This window comes from Nelusetta ayraudi, unplaced genomic scaffold, assembly GCF_046127955.1.
Source record: "Nelusetta ayraudi isolate G7.1 ecotype Tasmania unplaced genomic scaffold, CSIRO-AGI_Nayr_v1 ptg000011l, whole genome shotgun sequence".
In the NCBI taxonomy this organism is placed as follows: Eukaryota; Metazoa; Chordata; class Actinopteri; order Tetraodontiformes; family Monacanthidae; genus Nelusetta; species Nelusetta ayraudi.
In genome coordinates, this window is record NW_027466061.1 from 2,625,555 (window position 1) to 2,647,206 (window position 21,652).

The 21,652-nt window shown below is 41.3% G+C and overlaps 1 protein-coding gene across 2 annotated transcripts in view; it reads left to right on the forward strand.

Annotated features, from left to right (window-relative positions):
• The window catches only part of opcml (opioid binding protein/cell adhesion molecule-like), a 243,131-nt gene that overhangs the window by 189,316 nt on the left and 32,163 nt on the right, over nt 1–21,652 (forward strand). For both annotated transcript variants that reach the window (XM_076020003.1, XM_076020002.1), the window contains one exon: nt 14,628–14,753. In XM_076020003.1, the coding sequence (XP_075876118.1) occupies nt 14,628–14,753 (126 nt within the window). The remainder of the gene's footprint in view (nt 1–14,627; nt 14,754–21,652) is intronic.

The following is a 21,652-nucleotide window of genomic DNA, read 5'->3' on the forward strand; positions in this document are numbered from 1 at the left end:
GAGTCATTCATTCATTCATCTTCTATACCCACTTATTCCTATTCAGGGTCACGGGGTGAAATGGAGTCAATCTGTTTAATTTAGAAAGTAGCACATGTTTGAGATGATGGAATCCATTTCGGAATGTTTCTGAGACATTACACTGTTTATCCACCAACCCTTCTCAAGTGGTAGAGGCTCACACCAAGTTTGTCCTTTTCCAGAAATAAGCATCAATTGCCTTTAATGTGGAAGTATGTTCACAATTTAGCTGCATCCTGGAACTGAGTGCTTTCTCTTGCTTTCTGCTGAATGGTATCATCTTGCTGGTCTGAGTTTAATTCATATCTGTGTCAGAAGTGAAGTGTCTGCATGGGTTCGCTCTGGGTACCCCGGCTCCCCCTCACTTTGAGACACACTGGCAAGTCAAAATTGGCAGCAGAAGTGAGTGTAAGTGGTTATTTATCTGTCTGTGTAGCCATGAGATAAAGTGCCAACTCCTCCTACCACCTCGCCCCAAAATAGCTGGGATAGGCTCTAGCATCCTCCGCGACCCTGAGTGCAGGAGAAGCTTTAATAAAAATAATAATAATTGATGGATGTGCTTTTTGGACATGACTTGAACCTTCTTTTTTCACCATCTGCCAGTCAGATCTTATTCTGGATATGATTAGCTGGCCTATCAGTGGACACATTGTCTTCCTTCCGTGATGCTGCTTTAAAGAGCTGCATGAAAAGCAGCAGTGGGGCACATGGCTGGTGTTAAGTCTGAAATATATCAAAGCTCCGCATGTCACCTTCAGAATGCATCCCCCCCACCCCCTCGGCTTGTCTCTTGTACCTCTGTGCAAACCATCCGACCAACTTTCTGTTTTTATCAACCGCTTAAATGCACTAACACAGCATCAAGTATCAAGTGCTGCCCGTTCGGCACTAGCTGTATCTCACTGAGATAGTGTCAGGAGCAGTAGTGAAGGAGCAGTAGGAGACACAAACACAAACACGTCACTGAAGGTAGTGGACATGAACCTGGAGGAGAACATTTCTTTTTGTCATCATTTTCTTCTGATGATGCCACTTGTTCTTCAGTATGTGTTTGGTGTTTAAAGTCTGAATTCCATTTCCTTCCATTTATGTAATACAATTAGAAGCAGCCTATTTAATATAATGATAATTTTGGAGAGCTCTCATTTCACTTTCAGTCTTAGAGAGGAAACAGGAAACAGGTGCTCTCATGGCCGTTGTAATTGAGATGGTTTTTCAGCAATTTAGGCCATTAATTTGATGGTCTAAAATTTTCAAATCAGCTTGTACTCAGCATGAGTCAGACAGACTATTTCCTGCATATACAATGACCTCATAATTTAAAGAAAGCGTGTGGATTTCCTGATGTCTGCTGCATGTGTGAACGTGCTCATTGCAGCTCATTCGTGTTTAAAAGAGGCTCAGCTTGAACTGAAACCTGAAATCAGTTGCTTAATTAAAGCTGCCCTCGCTGATTTAGCAGCTTTCAACTGCTGAAACTCAATTTTACTGGAGATAAGGAATTATGAAAGTAATTTCACCAATGGACTTTTTCATTCAAATGCGAATGAAACAGCAGATGCCTTGACTGACAACGTTCTAGCATCAATGACAGAAACAGTGTGCTCATTTAAGCAGTCAAAAGTTTATGTCCTGCTGAAAGCTCTGTTTGACTTCAGCAGTCAATAGTGAGGTTTACAGGCAGCAAAATATTCTAATGGGAGTCAGTTTACACAAAAACACCCCTAATTGGCTCTTTTGTGGAGGAGGAGCTGGCAGAACTTGACTATCCCGCTGTAAAAGCACGGAAGGCTTCAACAACTTTGAACGTGAATCATAGAGAATGCTTCGATACTGCCCCCTGATAGGGCGTGTTCCCAGGATTTTGCTGGATTTTTTCCGAGATGCTTCTTGCAGACAAATGATGACCAAGAACCTTCGGCCATCTATATCAGTTAATGCTGGGCAACTTGCAACCTCCAGTTAGGTTATGTTTACCCACAATGCCTTGTGTTGTAGTTTGCTGTCTGTATTTGGTTTAAGTGATTAGATGCGGACTGAGACCTGAGTTTTCAGGTGGACCTCAAGTTCTCTTCTTTGATCTGAGTCAGAGTTTGATCGTGCATTTACACCACCACAAGAAAAACCAGTGCCGACAAACAAGAGTTCAAATGACCAGGGATGGTGTGAATGCACTCAACCAAATCAACTACCTACTGAGAGGGGCTGTTGTTGCTGATGTTTTTGGACTATAAAGTTGGAATGGCATTATTTCCCTCAAGATGAATGAATATTTCTATTTAATTTTGCTCTTCTCAGGCTGACATTTCCAATAGGACTTCAGAATTTGTTTCTGCTGCGCGTGAATATCATAGCAAGTAAGGATGCAGCTTTGCAGGGTCACAACTGCAGGGCTGTAAAAATGACCTTACTTCCCTTGGCTGTTGGGCAGCCAAGCATTGTTATGAGTCCACCTGCGGTACCGGCTTCTACAAATGGTTCCAAGTCATTACTGCTACCGTACTCTGCCTGGAAGCTGACATTGTGCCCTGAGCTGATGCAAGGTCAGATGCAGAATCCTGTTTACAGCGGACCAAATATTTGATTTTATAAAAATAAATGCTACCAAGCAACAAACATTTGCGCTGCCATTAAGCCATGCATACACATATAGAAGATGCAAAAAATAGAGCAAAGTCCAAATGCCAAGACATGGATTGTAATCTTTAGTTTTCCAACAACTGCCTTCAAACTTCTTTGGTAATAAATAACATATACTGAGCATCTTTAAATATTTATAAATGAAGTGCACTGCAAGACTGGACTGGAAAATATATTAAATTTTTGATCGTATACAAACCTCAAAATGTGTGGTGCCAACACATGTCTGCAGAAATATAATGACAGGAACCAAACATAAGTAGGAGGAGAGTTGCCCTGCAATACTTGTCTGCAAGTCTGCAAATGTGTAGTGTGTAAAATTATATATATATGTATATATATATATATATATATATATATATATATATATATATATATATATATATATATATATATATATATACATATTTTCTGCCATTGGACAGTGGTCCTGCTGGCCTTGTGTGGCCAGGAGTCACTGGGAGCCACTTATTTTCCTTCCATTCTATCCCTGTAAGTGCAGTCGCTGTAAGTTAGCTTTTACATCAGGAACATCTAAAGCCATCTGTCCACCAACACAGACAGTTCAGGGACAGCAGCCAGAGGACATGTAACTGAAAACCAGACTATTTCCATAATTTTTTTTTATCCACTTTCAGTCTAATCAGGGATTATAATCATGAGTGTGTGTGGCCAGAATCCCAGAGGCACTTGACTGAAAGCTGCACTATTTTCTCTCTGGGACTAAAAGCTGGCAACAGACACTTTTATAAGAACTTGTAATGTAACAATGAATGTCTTATGTTATGATTAAGTTCATTAAGCCACGTCAAAGATTTATCTAACTAACTCATTGGCTAGTGAATTGAAAGAACCAGCTTCAAACCAGTCAGCGTTGGCCCCGCCCTCTGACTATGACAGGTTGGGCTGACAGTTTAAAGGCACTGCTGCAACCATAAATTATTTAAACTAGCAACAGAATACTTAAACAGGTCTTGAAACAGATTAATTCAGATTTTAATTAATTGACACAAATAATTTATTAAATATTTAATAACTTATGCATTTCATTTTTAATCACTTTGCAACTCCTTCAATTATTTATTTAATAATATATTTATTCATTTAATTTTGGCACTCAACCCAACCATGAATATCATTGCCCTTATTTCTGTTCTAAAACCTGCACTGGTGATACAATTTTTGGTCTGTTTTGCCTGCATGTCATTCATTGTCTGAAAGTAAGCAGAATTTCATCCAACCCACAACAACAGATTTTTAACATTTACTTGGTGAAATTTTAACCTGCTCAACATTCTACCATCCCAGCAACTGAATCTATGGCTTCTCTGTTCTCCATCTAATATCAGCTGCTTGTTTACAAGAAGGGGATAGGCGGGAAGTATATACTTGAGGCTAGAAAACGCATTAGTCGTGAAATGTAGAGGAAACTCCGGGCCTGTCAACCGATCAATAACGCACAAGACTGAAAATTCTAACTTTGTAAACACAAGGAATTAGAGAAGGAGCCATCTCAGCCAGCATGTGCATATATATATATATATATATATATATATATATATATATATATATATATATATATATATATATATATATATATATATATATGTACAGTGCACCATGCTCTGCAGTTCACCTTTCATTGCTGCTGTAATTTCTCTAGCTTGAGATCAGGGAACACAGGATGCAATATGCCACATATGACAAGCAGGCTTTTGCAGCGACACTGCACATCAGCAGCCAGAGGTGGTCAATACCTACTGTAATCTCACCTCAGTAAATTGTTAGAAAGGCCCAGATTTTTTCATTCTTTTTTTTTTTTTCTTACTCCCTGAACTTGAAGTTTTGGTACGTATTTCGGTACATTTTCTAACTCCTTCTCCACCTCTGAATCGACAACAATCACTGACAAAAACAGTGAACGTTACCCAGATAACTGTCGTCCGTGTCTGTTGTGTCGAGAGAAGATGGCAGATTAGAAAGCTCACTGACAGTTTCCCTTTTGATGTCTCAGACGCCGAGTAAATTGTTATGAAGGAAGAGTTAGCATCCATTATGGATTCACTGAATGCTGGCACTGGAACAGCGACTTTGATGTCGGGAGATGTCAAAGGTTCAGACGAAAACAGGGAGACCTCGAAGAGAATCTTGGCAACATTTCCCTCTCTGCATTTAATTTCTTCTTATTAAATCTTTTTATTCACGTCTTCCACAAGCCAAACTGTTTTGATCGTAGCATGTGTGTGTGTGTGTGTGTGTGAGAGAGAGAGAGAGAGAGAGAGAGAGAGAGAGAGAGAGAGAGAGAGAGAGAGAGAGAGAGAGCGCTATATCATTTGAGAAATAAACATTCATTAAAAAGTAAAATGTATAGCATATCCTGCAGGTATTGTATTGAGTTAGAAAAATACCCCCAAACGTGTATTTTAGACACCTCAGGTTGTTGCCATGGATCAGAAAATAAATATAAAATATGCACTTTGCAGAAAATTGCAGGAAATAAGTATTTCGAAGGAGTAGCAACATCCACACAAAACAAAATGCAATTTTTTGATATATATATATATATATATATATATATATATATATATATATTTATGTATACATATACATATGTGTGTGTGTGTGTGTGTGAGTGTGAGAGAGAGAGAGAGAGAGAGAGAGAGTCTTTATTTACATTGTATGATTCCCAGTGTATAATCGCAAGGCTAAATACAGAATGAGATACCCTGGGTCATTTCGTCTACTCAAGCCGACGAAAGGCTCAGTCACCACTGAGGGACCTGTTATCTTCTAAACTGAGGTTGTGGCATTTAAGGCTCTAACCGCAAATTGAAGGTGGAGCCTCGGCACATCCAGTGAAAGAAACTGTTGGGTTCATGTCTAGACTGACCAGTCCATCAGGGGGTTTGCTAAGCTTCGCCTGAACACTGTCAGTCATAAAACTGCTAACAGTGACCACTCACTGTTAAGCCTGTCTTCAATATACTGTAACAAGCTCAAAGGCAGGAGTCTAGATAGTAGATGGATATATGGAAGTGTGCAATTAACAAATCTCTGTGACTACAAAACATTTGAATGTTCATTTTCAAAGAACCGTTTTACCCAACAAACTGCCCACGGCCCTCATTTTATTACGGTACATGCACTTTGAAAAAAGAAGGTGAAAAAAAGAATTTTTCGCAACTTGCATCTTAAGACATAGTTTGTATCTACACAGAAAATGTCTTCAGTAAAGTGTTAGATGATTGTACCTTACTTAGATTTATTTGTTGTTTAATGTGTTATACTCTTGATGTGGGCAATTTTACTTTAGGTTTGCGAGAGGACAATGATCAATAAATGTATCCAATTCATTCTAATCCACTGTTAAACTTAAAGGGATCTTTGGCTTTCAAAATATTTTTTGATATTGATATGTAATCTGCACCTGCCTCAGCTTGAAAGCTTATTTAAATATCAAAAAAAAAAAACTTTTTAAAGCTCGAGTCAGTGTAGCAGTGTGGTTTCTGGTTTCAGCAACGCTAAATCTTTGTTAGCCAACATGTATGCGTTCGCTAGCTACAGCTGAAGATGTGCAGTGAAATTAATTACATGTAACTGCCTGGGAATACTTTTCAAAACACATCAAAAATACCATTATACGGCACATGACCGAAATTAAATAACTTAGCCAGATATGAGGGACCCCTAAAGAGCTTAGAATGATTTCGCCTAATAAGTCGTGGATGGAGATGTTTCAAAAGTGATTAAAACGTAAAGTTTGAAGTTAAGTGAGTGTGTATATGGAAGGAGACACTTTATTTTTAAATTGCTGATGTCTAAAGGACACAGCAATTTGGTGTGTGTGTTAAAAACACACAGCAAAAAAAAATACATGTATGTATTTATTTTGAAAGTATAGACTACAGACTATAGAATCGCTGTAAATACGCACATTTTTCTACCATTATGTCCTTTCTGCCATTAGGATAGCAATGCATTGTTTCACTTCTGCCACACTCAGAAAGAAAAACAAAACTAAACCAAAATATAAATTTGCGAGCACAATGCCGTCTTGTTTTAGAAAAGGGGGGAAAAAAAGAAAACAGAAAGTATTACGAAGCGGAATAAAAAAGTCCCTGGCACACAGAGAGAGCATCCGGAGAAAGCTTCTTAATTCCATTTCCTCATTAATTACTGGCTGTAGCACCTTGGCTCGGCCGACACCTCCCCTAGCCACTTCCACCAGCTGCCCCGGTGGCTGGGGAGCTCTGTTTTTAATCACCCAGCCACTGGCATTATCAAGCTGGAGGAGCCGTCGGCAGCTCTGCACACAGACGCTGCTTCATTTATCTCCGCCGAAGGTTGCGGTGCGTGCCACGTCCCCAGGCCACAACGGTTTCACCCGTTCCCCACGGACGCTCTTTAAAATGCCACATGTTGCCGCACCCCCCCTCCCTAATTAATCACGACCACGTTATTTAGTGACATTAGTCTAATGGTTGTAAGCAGGACATGATTGCGGTGAGGCTCCTTTTTTCACCACCTGCCTGGGCTTTGTCCTCTATAAATACTAGGGATTCGCCAATAACATTTTTTTTTTTTACTAAACAGGAGATTACGAGTACTTGCATTTCAGTTCAGTGCTCACCGATAACCGGCGACTTAACAAATCCATTCCACATTCTAGAACACATATTCTGTCATTTGAACATTTCTTAGCATGCTGTTCTAGAAAATGAGTGACCGTCAGTTTCACTGCAGTACAAACAAATTTATAAAAAATTGTGATATACATACACGTACAACTGATATCGGTGTCATGGTATCGGCACATATTTTACAAGTATGAGCAGAGTATGCAACCCCACTATCGGTACCAATAGCTGATACTGATATAGCTATCTGTGCATCCTTAATAAATGGCACTGAGGGAAGTGCTGCCGTACTTGGACAAAACATTTGGTTTTATTTTTTTTCTTTGCACATTTGACAGAACTTTTCTTCACTGACATTATTCATAGTCATATTCATTGGAACAAACAAACAAAAAAAACTAAAGTCACCCTTTGGTTCACAAGGAATCCTCAGATTGAATCCAGCAACCACATGACACAAAGAGAAGCGATTTTTCTGGGAGAGGTTTCCTCCGAGGAATTCTTATTTTCACTGGGAAGGAAATAAATGGCTTCCCTCCGGATTCTGTACCGACATCAGGCCACCGCCGCCTCGCTGACGGCTCTAATCCCAAACGGGCCTCTCACTCTTTGTTTATACTTGCGTCTACATTGGTTTGCTATCTGGGAGTACGACAGTGCAACAATGGCTGAGAGACAGCAGCATATGGACAAAGTACTCCGGGTGATAAAAGCATCACTTGTGGGACCTTCCGCTCAAGCCTACACAACAACTGTTTGCGTTGTCTTTTACACAAAGCCGGCTCTTCATCATTCAGTTTTTTGTCATTGAAAAAAAGACAATACAAAAAAAAAAGAAGAGTAAAGTGGTGCAACTTTTATTTTCACGTCTGAACAAGGTTGAACCGAGCGACTTATGACAGGGTTTTGCTTATGCTCATGCGCAGGACAAGCTGGTTTATATTTGTGAAAGGTTAATGTGTGGCACAATATGATTGTGGTTGAAGGTTGCTGGTTTTCTTGACTCCGATAATGGCTGAGAAGAAAGAGAATTTTATTTTAAGACAGCACACCGTTCTATTGGCAACACTCCCTTATATATATCCCAAAGTCTGCCAATGATCTGATGTTCTAACCCATTGAGCTTTTTCTTCCATTAATCTGACACCAAAATAGGTCTCCCATTTGCTCTAAAATTCTTCCAAAGAGATCCAAAAGTGATTCTACAGCATTGTTGCTTTGGTTTCAATGCCTTTGTTAATCATATCTGAATAATCAGATTGCATAGTTTGTTGGTTTACAGGTAGAAAAAATAAAATAATAATAATTGTGAATGAGTGTACAAATGGCAACAGGAGCAAACAAAGAAACAAATAGGATATTTTTGAGTATGATTTCCCAAGGGTTTATATTTGCTTAAAACTGAGCAGTAAGTCAATAAAATAAAAATTGGTATGTGACACTCTAGTGGAGTTACTTCACATCACATGCCCCGTGTTGATTTTTAACCATTTGTAACCTTGTTTACAAGTCTGATCGACCAATCGTGCATATCAGTGCCCACCCTTATCAATAGCAACAAGTACGAGATGGTAGAAAGTGCTATGAAACCTCTGGATTGAGCCTGCAGGGAGTGAGCTGTATAACATTCATTCATTCATTCATTCATTTTCCATACCCGCTTAGTCCCGAGCTCAGGGTCACGGGGTCTGCTGGAGCCTCTCCCAGCTGTCTTAGGGCAAAGGCAGAGTGACACCCTGGACAAGTCGCCAGTTCATCGCAGGGCCACATAGAGACAAACAACCATTCACACTCACATGCACACCTACGGACAATTTAGAGTGTTCAATTTACCTCACATGCATGTTTTTGGAGTGTGGGAGGAAGCCGGAGAACCCAGAGAGAACTCATGCAGACACAGGGAGAACATGCAAACTCCACACAGAAAGGTCCCAGGCCCGGAATCGAACCCACCACCTTCTTGCTGTGAGGCGGCAGCGCTAACCACTTCGCCACCGTGTCGCCCAGCTGTATAACAACCAAATGAAATTATTCAGCATAATTTTAGCTAACACTGGCATGTCCAGCTTGCTCACTCGACACTCACACGTTTTGCAGCATCATATACTGACATCGTCTGGAGAGAAGGAGATGGAGATGTAAGCCCGTGGGGCTCTAAAACCTCTTTGTTTTAGTTTCCATGCAGTCCATTGTTTATTGACACTTTAATGCCATGCAAATTGTCCGTTTTTGTGGACGAGGTAAATATACATTCTGTTTGGCAACAAGATAAGGATTGAAAAAAAAAAAGCAAACACAAGTGGTGACAGCCAGACTATGCGTGGCAGGAAGTGTCGAGGTCTTTCTGATCGAGCGGTTCCGCCACAGGTCCGGTGGGGGACGGAGAAGTCATGACGCACAGCAGGGGATGAACAAACCATAGATGAAGTCTTTTTTCAGAATTGATGCTGACAAAAAAAACAAAAACAAAAAACAACACAAGACCTTTGACCACAAGACGATTGATTGTGGTCCCAGAATTTCTCACCAATGGCCGCTGAAGCTAAGCTGATTAGTACCTGCCTGTTAAATGTGCTAAATATGGGAGGAAGAAAACAAGTTGTTGCAATTAGTCCAAGGCCCTGAAAAGTCTGTGCTTAAGTTTCATTTTCTTTCTCCCGGTATTTCACACACTGTTAAAAAAAGGCAGGTGCTAAATTGTTAGCTTGTGCTTTTGTGCACTTCTAATAGTCAGCCGTGCTCCTTCAGCCTCAACATTAATGAGTCCTTTAAGTGCCAGTGTGCAAAGTTTTTAAGTAAGCCAACCTGAAAGCGTGTTTTGTATTTCGGGCAGTGAGTGTCAGACGGTCGTCCTTAAAAAATAAGTTACTAATACTCCAATAAGGAGTAAGACTCTTGATCTATGTATGTTCTTATATATATATATATATATATATATATATATATATATATATATATATATATGAGAACCGTTGTAATGGTAAGCAAATCAAATGACTCTTATTGCACTGCGGGTTTACACTCCAAATTGTACCAACTGGACCTTTAAATCTACTCAGACAGATGTTTAATAGAGAAGGCCCTACATCTCCGACTTTCTTTAAAGCTCTCCTGAGGGCCTATGTTAAGTAGCTGGAATTGTAGTAGAGGAGTAGCTTTGCTACTGTATTGTCATATTATTCATTCTGTTTTTTTAACAATCTTCTGTGTATATATATATATATATATATATATATATATATATATATATATATATATGTATATATATATATATATATATATATATATATATATATGTATGTATATATATATATATGTCAACCTTTTTTTCCGAGTTCTTTTTTGGGGAAAACAAATCAAAACGGAAACTTGTTTGCGAGGCAGACCTAACAGAATAAAAGAGAGATGGAAAGCAGCCAGAAGGTTGTGTAACTCCACTCTATCTTTAGAGAGAACAAATGCGTTGTGTGTGCTACATCATCCATAATTTGTTGAATGCTTGCTGACCTTCCGTTAACTTGTGCCATTTTCTACAAAAAGACGCTGCCTTGCATTACGTTGCACTTTGGGTGGGGAGCCTGATGTGACTGCTCCCCAAGAGAGCGGGATCGCCGCCTTTGTCTCTGATATTGCAGCCTGTCAGCTTGTCTTCTAAAAACTTTAGTAAACCAAACATTGGCCAATGGCGCAGCGGCTGCCGGCGCTGATAGCAAGTTCAATTTAGCATCTCGCGTCCCTGCTTCATGCTCTGCCACCAGGTCAAGATTCAGAAGATACCGTGTTAATGATGTTTCAGACCAAACAAAGCTCTCGGGTTGTGCGGTGCGGCGCAATTACGGCACTCGCACGAGGTGTATCACACGCACGGAACTGATGGCCGATAGAGAGGGAGAGGAGGACAGCGGGGATAAGATCAAGGCAAAGAGATACAGATCCGGCAAAAGAGAGAACGCCCCTTATCAGGTGACGCAGAGGAGGGCCAGTAAGAGAGTGACAATATGAGGAAGTGGTCAGATAGGAAAAGGCCGAGCCAAGGGTAGTTAAAATCTGGAGACCTCCGCTCCCACCAGGGATTAGCATGTTTTATATGGAGCTATGCCAAGTTTGTCTAAAAAAAAAAAAAGTGTTTAATCCCTGTATTCATTTTATTCTCAGGCCAGAAGGAGTGTCTGAAGGTTAAAATGTCTACTGTAGGGTCAAATACATTCAGTTTTTTTTTGGTTTATGTCGAACTCAGAACCTTCTTGCTGTGAGGCGGCAGCGCTAACCACTGCGCCTTTACCAAATTTATCATTCACTATTATTATTATTATTATTATTATTATTATTATTATTATTATGTTATAACCCCGGCTCGCAGGGGAAAAGGGAAGTAACACAAAATCCAGGTGTTAAGGTAAAGTAAATTTATTGCGCCCTGTTTTGGAAAAATAAAGGGGCAACAAACACCAAACAAAAACTGAACTGAGGGAGAGGGCCGATGGGTGCTGGTTAAATTAAAAACTGAATATAACATAAAGAGGACTCTACGAGCTATAACTATTATTCTGAAAATAAGCAAGTTAAAGAACAGAAAGAGAAAGCAAATAGGCTTTTCTATTACGCAAATAGGCTCTCTGCTATTACGGCAGTCTAAAAACCAAAACTACATCAACCAGCACCCCTGCACCTAGTGTATCTATACATAAAATTAGGCTATCAAGGGAAATAAGCAAGTCTGTATATTGGAACTCAAATCCCTGGCCACACCCCACAGTTCTAATGGAACACAACTAAGCCAAATGGCTACAAAACAAAAGGGCCAGGTACCGAAGTGCAACAAAGGCACAGAACTCTGCAAGTGCTACCACAAAGTCAAAAAGTGCTACACAGGGCAAGCAGTCTTCACCAGCCGTTAGCCACCCGCAGAACAAGTGGCTTGGCTTTTTGTAGGCACTGTCAAGTGGAGGTCGGATGGAGCAGGTGCCGCACCAATGAGGAGTCAGGCGCAGGGAAGGCGTTTGTTGATTGGAGAGCTGAACCTCCTCTGAGGGGAGAAGAGGCGGAGCAGTGCCTACAGGGCCAGGGTGCAGATCTCTTGCAAAGAGAGGAAAGAGCAAACACACAAGCAACTATGGCCGTAACAATTATTATTATTATTATTATTACCACCAGCACTGCGTCCTAATGCGAAAGTATATTGGACAGGTGTTATATTGAGATGCAGGCTTTGGTCCAGCAGCAGAAAAAGGCAGAACTCAACTGTTTAATTATAAAGAAAACCTCAAGGGTGCGCTCTCCTTCTTCACTCTGTATTTTACATTGAAAATCCAGTTTTGTGAGCGTCTCCATTCTTAATGTGTGATTCTCTGATAAGCAGTGATAGTTTCCAGTAATTACGCATATCGGGATTGCTTCCTTAATTTAATTTTGGATTCACTGGTGCTGGTGGTGGTGGTGGTGGTGGGGGCGGGGGGGTTGTGGTGCTGGCAGTAGAATATACAAGTCTGGATATAATCATGCTTTTCAAACCCAGATATTAGTTGTGGGACGGGTCGGGGGGCGGGGGAGGGGGCCCGGGGGGGCGTTGCTTGTCTTGCCGAACGTACTCACATTGTCCTAAACACATTGGGAAAATTGGGAGATTTAAAGATCAACATCATGCAGGGCAGCCAGCAGGCCAGTCGAGCTGCAATCCCTCGAAGCTGAACAAACTCTCTTTGCTCACTCATTACCACTGTATTGACAGAGCAATTAAAGAAAAATCAATTTGAGCTATTATTTTTTGTCAGTTTTAATTAAATTGTCTTTGCCCTTTAAAGATAATTTTCATTGATTTATCATTAGTTGATGTTTTAAGTATTTTTTTTTTTTTATTGAATCAAATCAGGGACGGAAACTGCCTTAATTGCAATCACAATAGAAAGTGAAACATTAGGTTTTCATTGTGCCGATTGGCAGCCGGGGAAGAGCTGTTCGAAAACAATGGCAACTTTTCTCTGTGAAATAAATAAACCAAACCTCCAGTAAAGCGCTGGGCTAAGTTACGTGACATTTATTTAATATTCATAGGACTTCAATGAGAAAGCTCTCATTTTATAGAATATCTGTCTCTGTGCTTGGCCTGACCTTGTTAATGCCATCGTGAAAGCATTTAACTGCTATTAATAATGCCAATTAAAAGTTGAAATTGGAAGTAATTTAAATTCAGTCGAGGCTGGTCACATCAATACAGAAGCATGCTGCAATGAGTGTGGCATTACCCAGGTCCTAAAAAAAATAAATAGCTGCCAGTTGTAATTTAATCTATTAAATGTGTGGGGTTCTTAAATAAAAGTCATTTCTGCTTGTCTTTGATACTTTTAATTAACCACTGAGCTCTGGACCATTGGGCAAGAAATAGGTGACATTGCCAGATTTAGGCTGGCAAAACTTTAACATAAAACGCTGGCAACAAATCAGTGTTTTAGTTGTTACAAAAACAGAGGGTGACTGCATCAGATCACAGAAATAGCTTTAAGGTGTTAAAGTTGTTTCCATGGAATCGAGGATCATCCACGTTTCCTGCTATGATCTTTTCTTGTTGCTGTTTGGTGTACTTTTGTTTGTTTATGACGATGCGTTATCCTTTGGCAATGACATCATTATTGAATAAGCCCAATATTACAGAATGGAAAAAAAAAACTAAATAGCTGTAATGGCCGCCCCCAGAGGTTTCATTTGAAATGCTCCAAACTACTGATTTAACTGTATAAAATGAATACAGAAATACTGAACAAGCTTTGCAGCCCATTAAAAGTGGCCATAAAAAAGTACCAGACCGCATTAGTGAGGATGTTTAAGGTTCTCTTGGCGAATGCATTTCCACACTAATGATCCAAAAGGTCAAGTCCCCATGAGTGAGTGTAATTACAGTGGAGACAGATAACTGCTGACCCATGATTTGAGACTATAGCGTGATGGGGGGGACACTTAATCAAAGCCCCAGACTCACGCACGAACAACTAAGCGCAAACAAACACACACGCACATTGACACTGAGACACAACACTCAAGTCCGTCTGGCTTCGGAGACCAAATTATGTCTTTCTCAAAATCGCGCTGACGCTTCCTTAATTAGCAGTGTGGCGAAGACACATGATGAAGAAAATCAATCATGTGTAACACCGTGGCACAGTGGAGAATTGTCAGATTTGTCAGCTAATTTCATGCTAATTGAGTGCCTTTACCCAGGGTTATTTTTAACCTCATCACCGTTCCGATCACACGGAGCAGCGAGCCCCGCCGCCAGTGCGTGTCATTAACGAGGCCACAAAGCATCAATCACCATTTCCGCTCTTCCCTCAGTGCCCGCTAGGATCACCAACATATCGAAGGACATCACGGTGAACGAGGGCAGCAACGTCAATCTAATGTGCCTGGCAGTGGGTCGGCCAGAGGCCAACGTCATATGGAAGCATCACTCACCCAGAGGTAAGCCAGCAGCTTTTATTATTTAGTGCTCTTAAAGCTGTCTATGCCGACGACCCCGCTGTTTGACCGTGGAGGTGGTGGTGGTCAGGGGGGGATGTTGATGAACGGCAAAATCCCTGTGACTCCTGAACGGGAGGTCTCTTTGTGCGGACTGCAACACAAATGATGGCCTCTCACACAAGGAGCAACAGGTGCAGCCTGAATCTCGTGAGTGGGCGAAGGTGGACGAAGTGGGATGTCGATGCAAAATATTTTGCCTCCGTGACCGATGATCTTCGGTTTAGGACAGTTTGCTCTCGTTCAAATTAAAACGGGAGCTTTTCTTTCCTTCCTCAGTCAAGGCGGGACTGAACCAAATGTTTGCCCAAATCATCCTTCATGAAGGACTTGCGGACTGAAGATTGCTCGTTTCTGTCTGCGCAAGCTTTGCAGAGCCGTATCCAGCTGATTCAAGGTTTATCAGCAGACTCCACGTCCCATTTTCCCAGACAGGCCAAATAGCTCAACGATTGAGAAACAAAGCAAAGTCCATTTTTATTATTAGCAGTTGAAATATACTGTAATGCCACTGCTGAATTTGCTATTATGTCGCTCATTTGTCCTTTTTATCATGAACTGAAAAGTGTTGATTGTAGCAGCTGGGACGACGCGGTGGTGCAGTGGTCAGTCGCAGGTTCGGCCCCCAGCTGGGGCCCTTCTGTTTGAAGTTTGCATACGCTCCCTCTGGGTACTGCGGCTACCCCCCACTGTCCAAAAACACGCACATGAGGCTAACTGGAACTCTAATATTCTCCATAGTGTGTGAGTGTGAATGGTTGTTTGTCTTTCTGTGTGGTGCTGCCATTAACTGGCGACTCATCCAGGGTGTAACCCCGCCTTCGCCCTGAAGACAGCTGGGGAAAGGCTTCCGCACCCCTGGTGACCCCGAATGATTGAGAAGCGATAGTAGAAAATGAAGAGGTGGATTTTAGTAGCCAGGAGCAACCATTTTGACAGCGCTAAAGATCTTATTTTACCTGATTTGTCCTGTGCTCATCTCACACCATGTGGCCATTTCAAACAGAGGCAGCGCAAAAAAAAAACAATTAACAATAATAATAATAATAACTCTAGTTGTTTTTGTCAAGATAAACACATCGTAATGAAATAGAAAAAAATAGCCGTATAAAATTAAACCTCAATTTGCAGCGTTTTACAGTAGCCAGAGGTTGAACACAAAGAAAAAGACAAATTAGCAAAACGAGGCAGACAAACCATCCCTCCTGGGGTCGGTTATTAAGTTGTGCAGTGAATAAATAAAATAAAAAAAGCAACCCAAGGTTGCACAGTGCCGTCGTTCCACGCAAACCTGGCTTCACCTCTGCAACACACTGTGGTTGCATTGCCCACTTGGTCGCCTGTCAGGGGGCGACTGAGAAATATGATGAGACAGTCGCATCGGGCAGAGCTGCGGGAGCAGGTGCCGCAACCAGCCCTCCCACACACACACACACACACACACACACACACGCACACTCACACACACTCACACCCCCGACAGTTATTGTTTTTTTGTATGAGTTTTCGCCCCCGTGTTTTTTCTTTTTTTTTTTTCCGAGCAGCGTACCTTCACGAGCTTGTGCGGCGGTGCGTTCGAGGCTCCGTGCTGAGCAGCAAAGTCTTGGTTATGTTTCGTATATGTTCGATTGTCTGTCCGTGCCCCTCGTGCTCTCTTTGCCCGCTCGAGATTAAGAGACGGACGGCTTGCGGCCTGGACGGGATCAGTCGGCTCTGCTGCCCGTGCCGACGCCTCAGACCTTCAGTGAGAGGACGCCGCGCATGCGTGCGTGCGTGTATGTGTGTGTGTTTGTTTGTAAACGCTGTGTTCCACGTCTCCCGCCGAGCGCTCCGAGGTGTGATTTATGCGTGGCTTCCGCTATAGGATCACAAATTGTGCGCTATATGGGTTACACTCCGCTGGTGTCTGAGTTTAATCATAAAGATTTTGACACACATGGACTGCTCATTTGTTTACTGCGAAGCATTTACTCACATTAGCATTGTTTTTGTGTGTCTCACTGTGACTAAGGTTGAGAGGAAACCAGTGACGAGAGTTCTTTTTTATTATATAGAAATAAGCAACAACCGTGATTCTTCTTCCACTACTACTGATATGTTCCGCAGGATGACATTTTTGAGGCAATAATTCAGAGAGTACAATCCTTTTCTCTCTTTTTTCCCCCCAGAATGAAGCACCCGCCACAAAAATAAAATGCAAATAAAACTAAAGAACAGCTTTGATTTGATGCACAGCAGTAGGACAGGCACATCTTGGCTGCTGTATCCTGGAGTGCGATATTGTGTCTTGTTGTCAACAGAGAAGATACAGTAATAGGTTATCTTACTTGACATTTTTTCGAATTGCTTTAATGAAAGGAGAGACTGTGGTGGAGGACGTTCGGGCAACCAAAAGAAAAACTCGACAGGCCTCTGAATTTTTTTTTTTCCCTTCCTCCCTGGCATTTCCCCGACAAAGCTCCTCACCGTTTGCTTTTCATGTTTGTCACCAGCAACAATGGACAATTCCCCTCTGAGGATTCCCCCCCCATCTTTTTTCTTCATGTTGGCACTCGCTAAAGTCTGCAGCCTTCTCCCGCAGTAAAAGCCACATTTCCAGAAATTGTCCAGCCTGCAAATGTGGCTGCATCGTCCTTTCACAGCCATTCCTCATTGCGTTATCGCCTGAAAAAATTTCACACTTGCACGGTGTTGGGAGCACGAGTGAATGTGCCGAAGCGGCTGCCGACGCAGCGGCAGGTGGCTCGAGAAAGATGCAAGGAACACCTGGATTTCAGACGCAGTGTTCCAGTGTCTCTTTGATTATTTTTTCATTAATAGACCCTGAGTTTTACTATATAAATCTGGGACTTTTAACAATTTAAGGCCACCGTTTATGATTAAATCCCTTCCATCTGCACTTGGTTGTGAGTAAATCCGAGAGCCCACAACACAACAACACAGACTGGTGCGTGTGGCAAGTGGTAAAGGCTGTGGTGACTATTTAGCAAATGCCAGTTCAAGAGCTTCCATTATTTTCTGTGTTGCAGCACTGCGTCCTCCTTTCACATAAATTATTCAGCAGTGTCCTCTAATCGTCGGCGCTTGGCCGCTATAGAGGATTACAAGATATATGGTTGGGGCACAACACTTTATTCAGGGGAAGAGGCATTATGCTTCCCCCCGACCATTTAAGAATCATTAAGGTGGATGGGTGTTGAATGCATCCTCACCTAGGCCTTTTTTTAAATTGCCATGGACTGAGAGATGATTGCTAATATGTTTTGACCTTAAGAATTGTTGTGACTGGGCGTGCATCTGATTGTCATTGGCCTTCAACGACGATTCGGTGTCACTAGAATGACACTCTCGCGGCATAACAGAAATATGTCTGAGTGCGGAACACATTTTTTCTGTGATCTATTTCAGTCACTTGAGTCAAGCCTTTACACCTGTCATCATTTACACTAATGTTAATTCATTCATTCATTCATCCATCTTCTATACCTGCTTATTCCTATTCATGGTCACGGGGGTCTGCTGGAGCCTCTCCCAGCTGTCTTAGGGCGAAGGCAGGGTGACACCGTGGACAAGTCGCCAGTTCATCGCAGAGCCACTTATGTTAATGCAGAACCAAAATACAAAAATTAAAGGAACAATTCAGGAACACGTGCCTCCCTCAAAAGGCTCATTCATTTTTTCCTTGTTTAAACTCTTTTGTCTTTGCTCCCCCCCCGCCCCCCTCTCACTAAATCCAGAGAGTTGCCTTGACTTAGTTTTCTGAAGGTCAACAGCGACTTGAAGTGAGGGTGCTGGAGGAGCAAAGTGGGTTTTTAATTTAAGGGTCACCCGCGATGGCTCTTGGATGTAATTGCTTTCACAACCTTGCACTTTGTGCCTTCTTCACTCTTAAACTCATCAACTTTTTGTAATATAATAATGCAGTTTGCCAGTTACTGTCGAAACAAAGAAACGACAAAACAAAAAGAAAAGAAAAGAAGAACTCAGATGCCGGAAAACATGTTTAAACTTTCAAACCTGGCTGCTTGACACGATGATTATGTGGTTGTGTGGTTGAAATCTAGCTGAAGTCTGTCAAGGCGCAAACACTTGAAAGGCAAAACTTCTACAGCATACTCAACGTGATTATTCTCCAGAACAGCCGCTTCAAGAATCCAAAATAAAAGTACACGGCATATCTCTATATATATATATATATATATATATATATATATATTTATATATATATATATATATATATATATATATATATATATTTTTTTTTTAGGATGATTATATTGTACGGTTGTTATCTGTGCTTTGTTTGGATTTTCTTTTCACTCCAAAGGGTCAAAGCAGATGGCGCCCACTGAAGTCGGGGCTGTGCGAGGTTCCTTCTTACTGTAGAGTTTGTCCCTGCCATTGTTGCTTCATCCTTGCTCCGGAGTGCTCTCTTTTTTTTTTAATAATGGTTTGGTAAAAATTGCACATTCGTCATAATACAATATAATATAAAATAATATAAATGTGTTAGACATACCTATTACGATGGAGTGGAACTGGAGCCATAGCACAGTGGCTGAGCAGTTGACAAGCAAGAAACACGCCAGTTTCTCTGCAGAGTGATGTGTTCTGTTCCCAACTCTCCCTGTCTCTTTTCCTTCACTCTCTATAGAAAAAGATAATTCAAGGTAAATGTAAGCAGCAAAGGAAAAAGCTACTTGAGTCGGTCCGCATGATGTGTCAAAGCATATCTGCAAAGCCGAGACCTTTGACTGTGAATAAGACATGCTGGCATCTACAAAGGAGGTAGTCTGGATGAATAAACACATCTTTTTTTTTTTTTGCTCTGATTTTGCTCAGTAGGTTAGAATTGTATGGAAGACACCAGAATTGTGTCTAATCCGTTGAGCAGTGAACTGACTGGTTGTCAATGAAAAGCAAGGCTCCCACGGGGGCTTTACAAACTGTTACTACTAATGGGGTTGTAAAAGTTTCAGCTCACCTCTGGTTCAAGGCCCATTCATGCTCACTTGACTTATGCAAACAGGTATGCCCCTTTCAAACATCACTGCCCACATGCTGCCTATGTGTTTGTGTGTTGTGTTGTAATGCAGCACATCCGCTGGTTGACAGAGGTTGACAGTGCTGAAACATCAGTGTTGCCCAGACCTCCACATGTCCAATTTCATGACTGACCTTTTGGAGGTCCCTGTTGCTATGCCCAGCTGAGGTGCCGGTGCTGATGTGTTGCAATTGCAGACACATTTGCACTGCCTCTCTTCAGAATGTTTTGCCATTTCACTTCTATTATGTTTTTATTCCTTCCGCTGGTTGCATGTGAGCTTTGCTGTGCAACACTGCCCCCCATGCTCTCTGCTGGTACTGCTCCACGTCCTTTGAATAGCGTGGTCTCCACCACTTTTGCACCTTTTGTTGTTTGTCTGTGCAATCTTAGTAGAACACGCCATACGTAAGCTACCTTAGAGCACAGAGTTTCGGCAAAAATAGATGTATAGCTTTCAAGACGTCCAATGCCTCATGAACCAGAGTGCAGAAACCGTCTCTGTCTTTTTAAGTAATTCCTGGCATGTAGATGTTGATTAAGAAGGCTGCCTGTTGTGATGCATTAGAGGCTGGAGAGACTTGTTATCTACTTTCAAGAACATCATGGTCACACAAAAAAAGAAAGACTGGCAAACATAAAGGCAAGCCAACAGGCCCAGAAGAAAAAATGTCACGTTTGTTACCCGTGGAGCAAACACTTTGAATTGCACAATGACGACTCCCGCCAAGACCGACTTTATAACAAAGACATCAGCAGAGTTTTCAGTCATGTCCCAAGCATGCCAAGGAAACAAGTGAAAAAACTGTAGAGCACTCTTTGTTTAGTGGAGCAAGACACAGTGAGAGTGTATCAGTCGGACTGAAATATTATCTCCCCAGGATAATGAAACCTGATCACACTAATCTGTCTCCTCAGTGCAACTGCTACAGTCCTCAGCAAATGAAGTTACATAATCATTTGTTCACGAATCTGCGATAATAATTACAACAAAACAAAACATCTCAGCAAGTACGTTGTTAATCAGCTCATCTTTGTAGACATCTGTATTGTTCAGGTGGAACTTTTATTTTCTTCCCCCGTTGTCTCATTGTTCAGTCTTTCCACTTAGCCGCTGTTAAATTTCCCCAAAGAAAGCTAATTAATCTGAGTTTCATTTCTCTCTCGCTCAAAGATGGTATCTACCATTTATGTAATTTTAGTGTTGACATGAGACACGAGATCAGCTCAAAAGACAACATTATGACTTCAAAAAGTGGCTCAAGAAACATAAAAGAAAAATCCATTTCACGTTGAATAAAAGATAGCGTCTTTCAAATGCAATTCGTACATGCATTTTTGAACTGCAACCCTGAAAAACAAGATGACACACACTGTAGAAAATGAGCGGGGGGGAAAAAGAAAAACATATGAGGCAGGAATCCACTTTTGCTCCTCCGCAAAACTGGGTCAGACTAATTGGTGCTTGATTGCCAGCCAATGAAGAATTCACTGGCACAGAAGCTCAATGGTACTCAACTTCACATAACTGAGTCATAACAATGTTGTGATGATTAAAACATTCCAACTTCTCATTCATATACATGACAAGCAGTTTCTTCTTATTATTTATTTATTTTTTTACACTTGAATCTGGCAAAACCTCGAAAGGTTTCCCTGATAACAGTATAATGGAACATTTAACATTTCAAAAAGCAGCTAGAAATTTTAATCCCATGGAATCGTTTATTTAAAAGATGTTCCATTATTGTGTGCCCTTTTTTTAAACAATAACATAGCCATAAAAACATCTTATCTA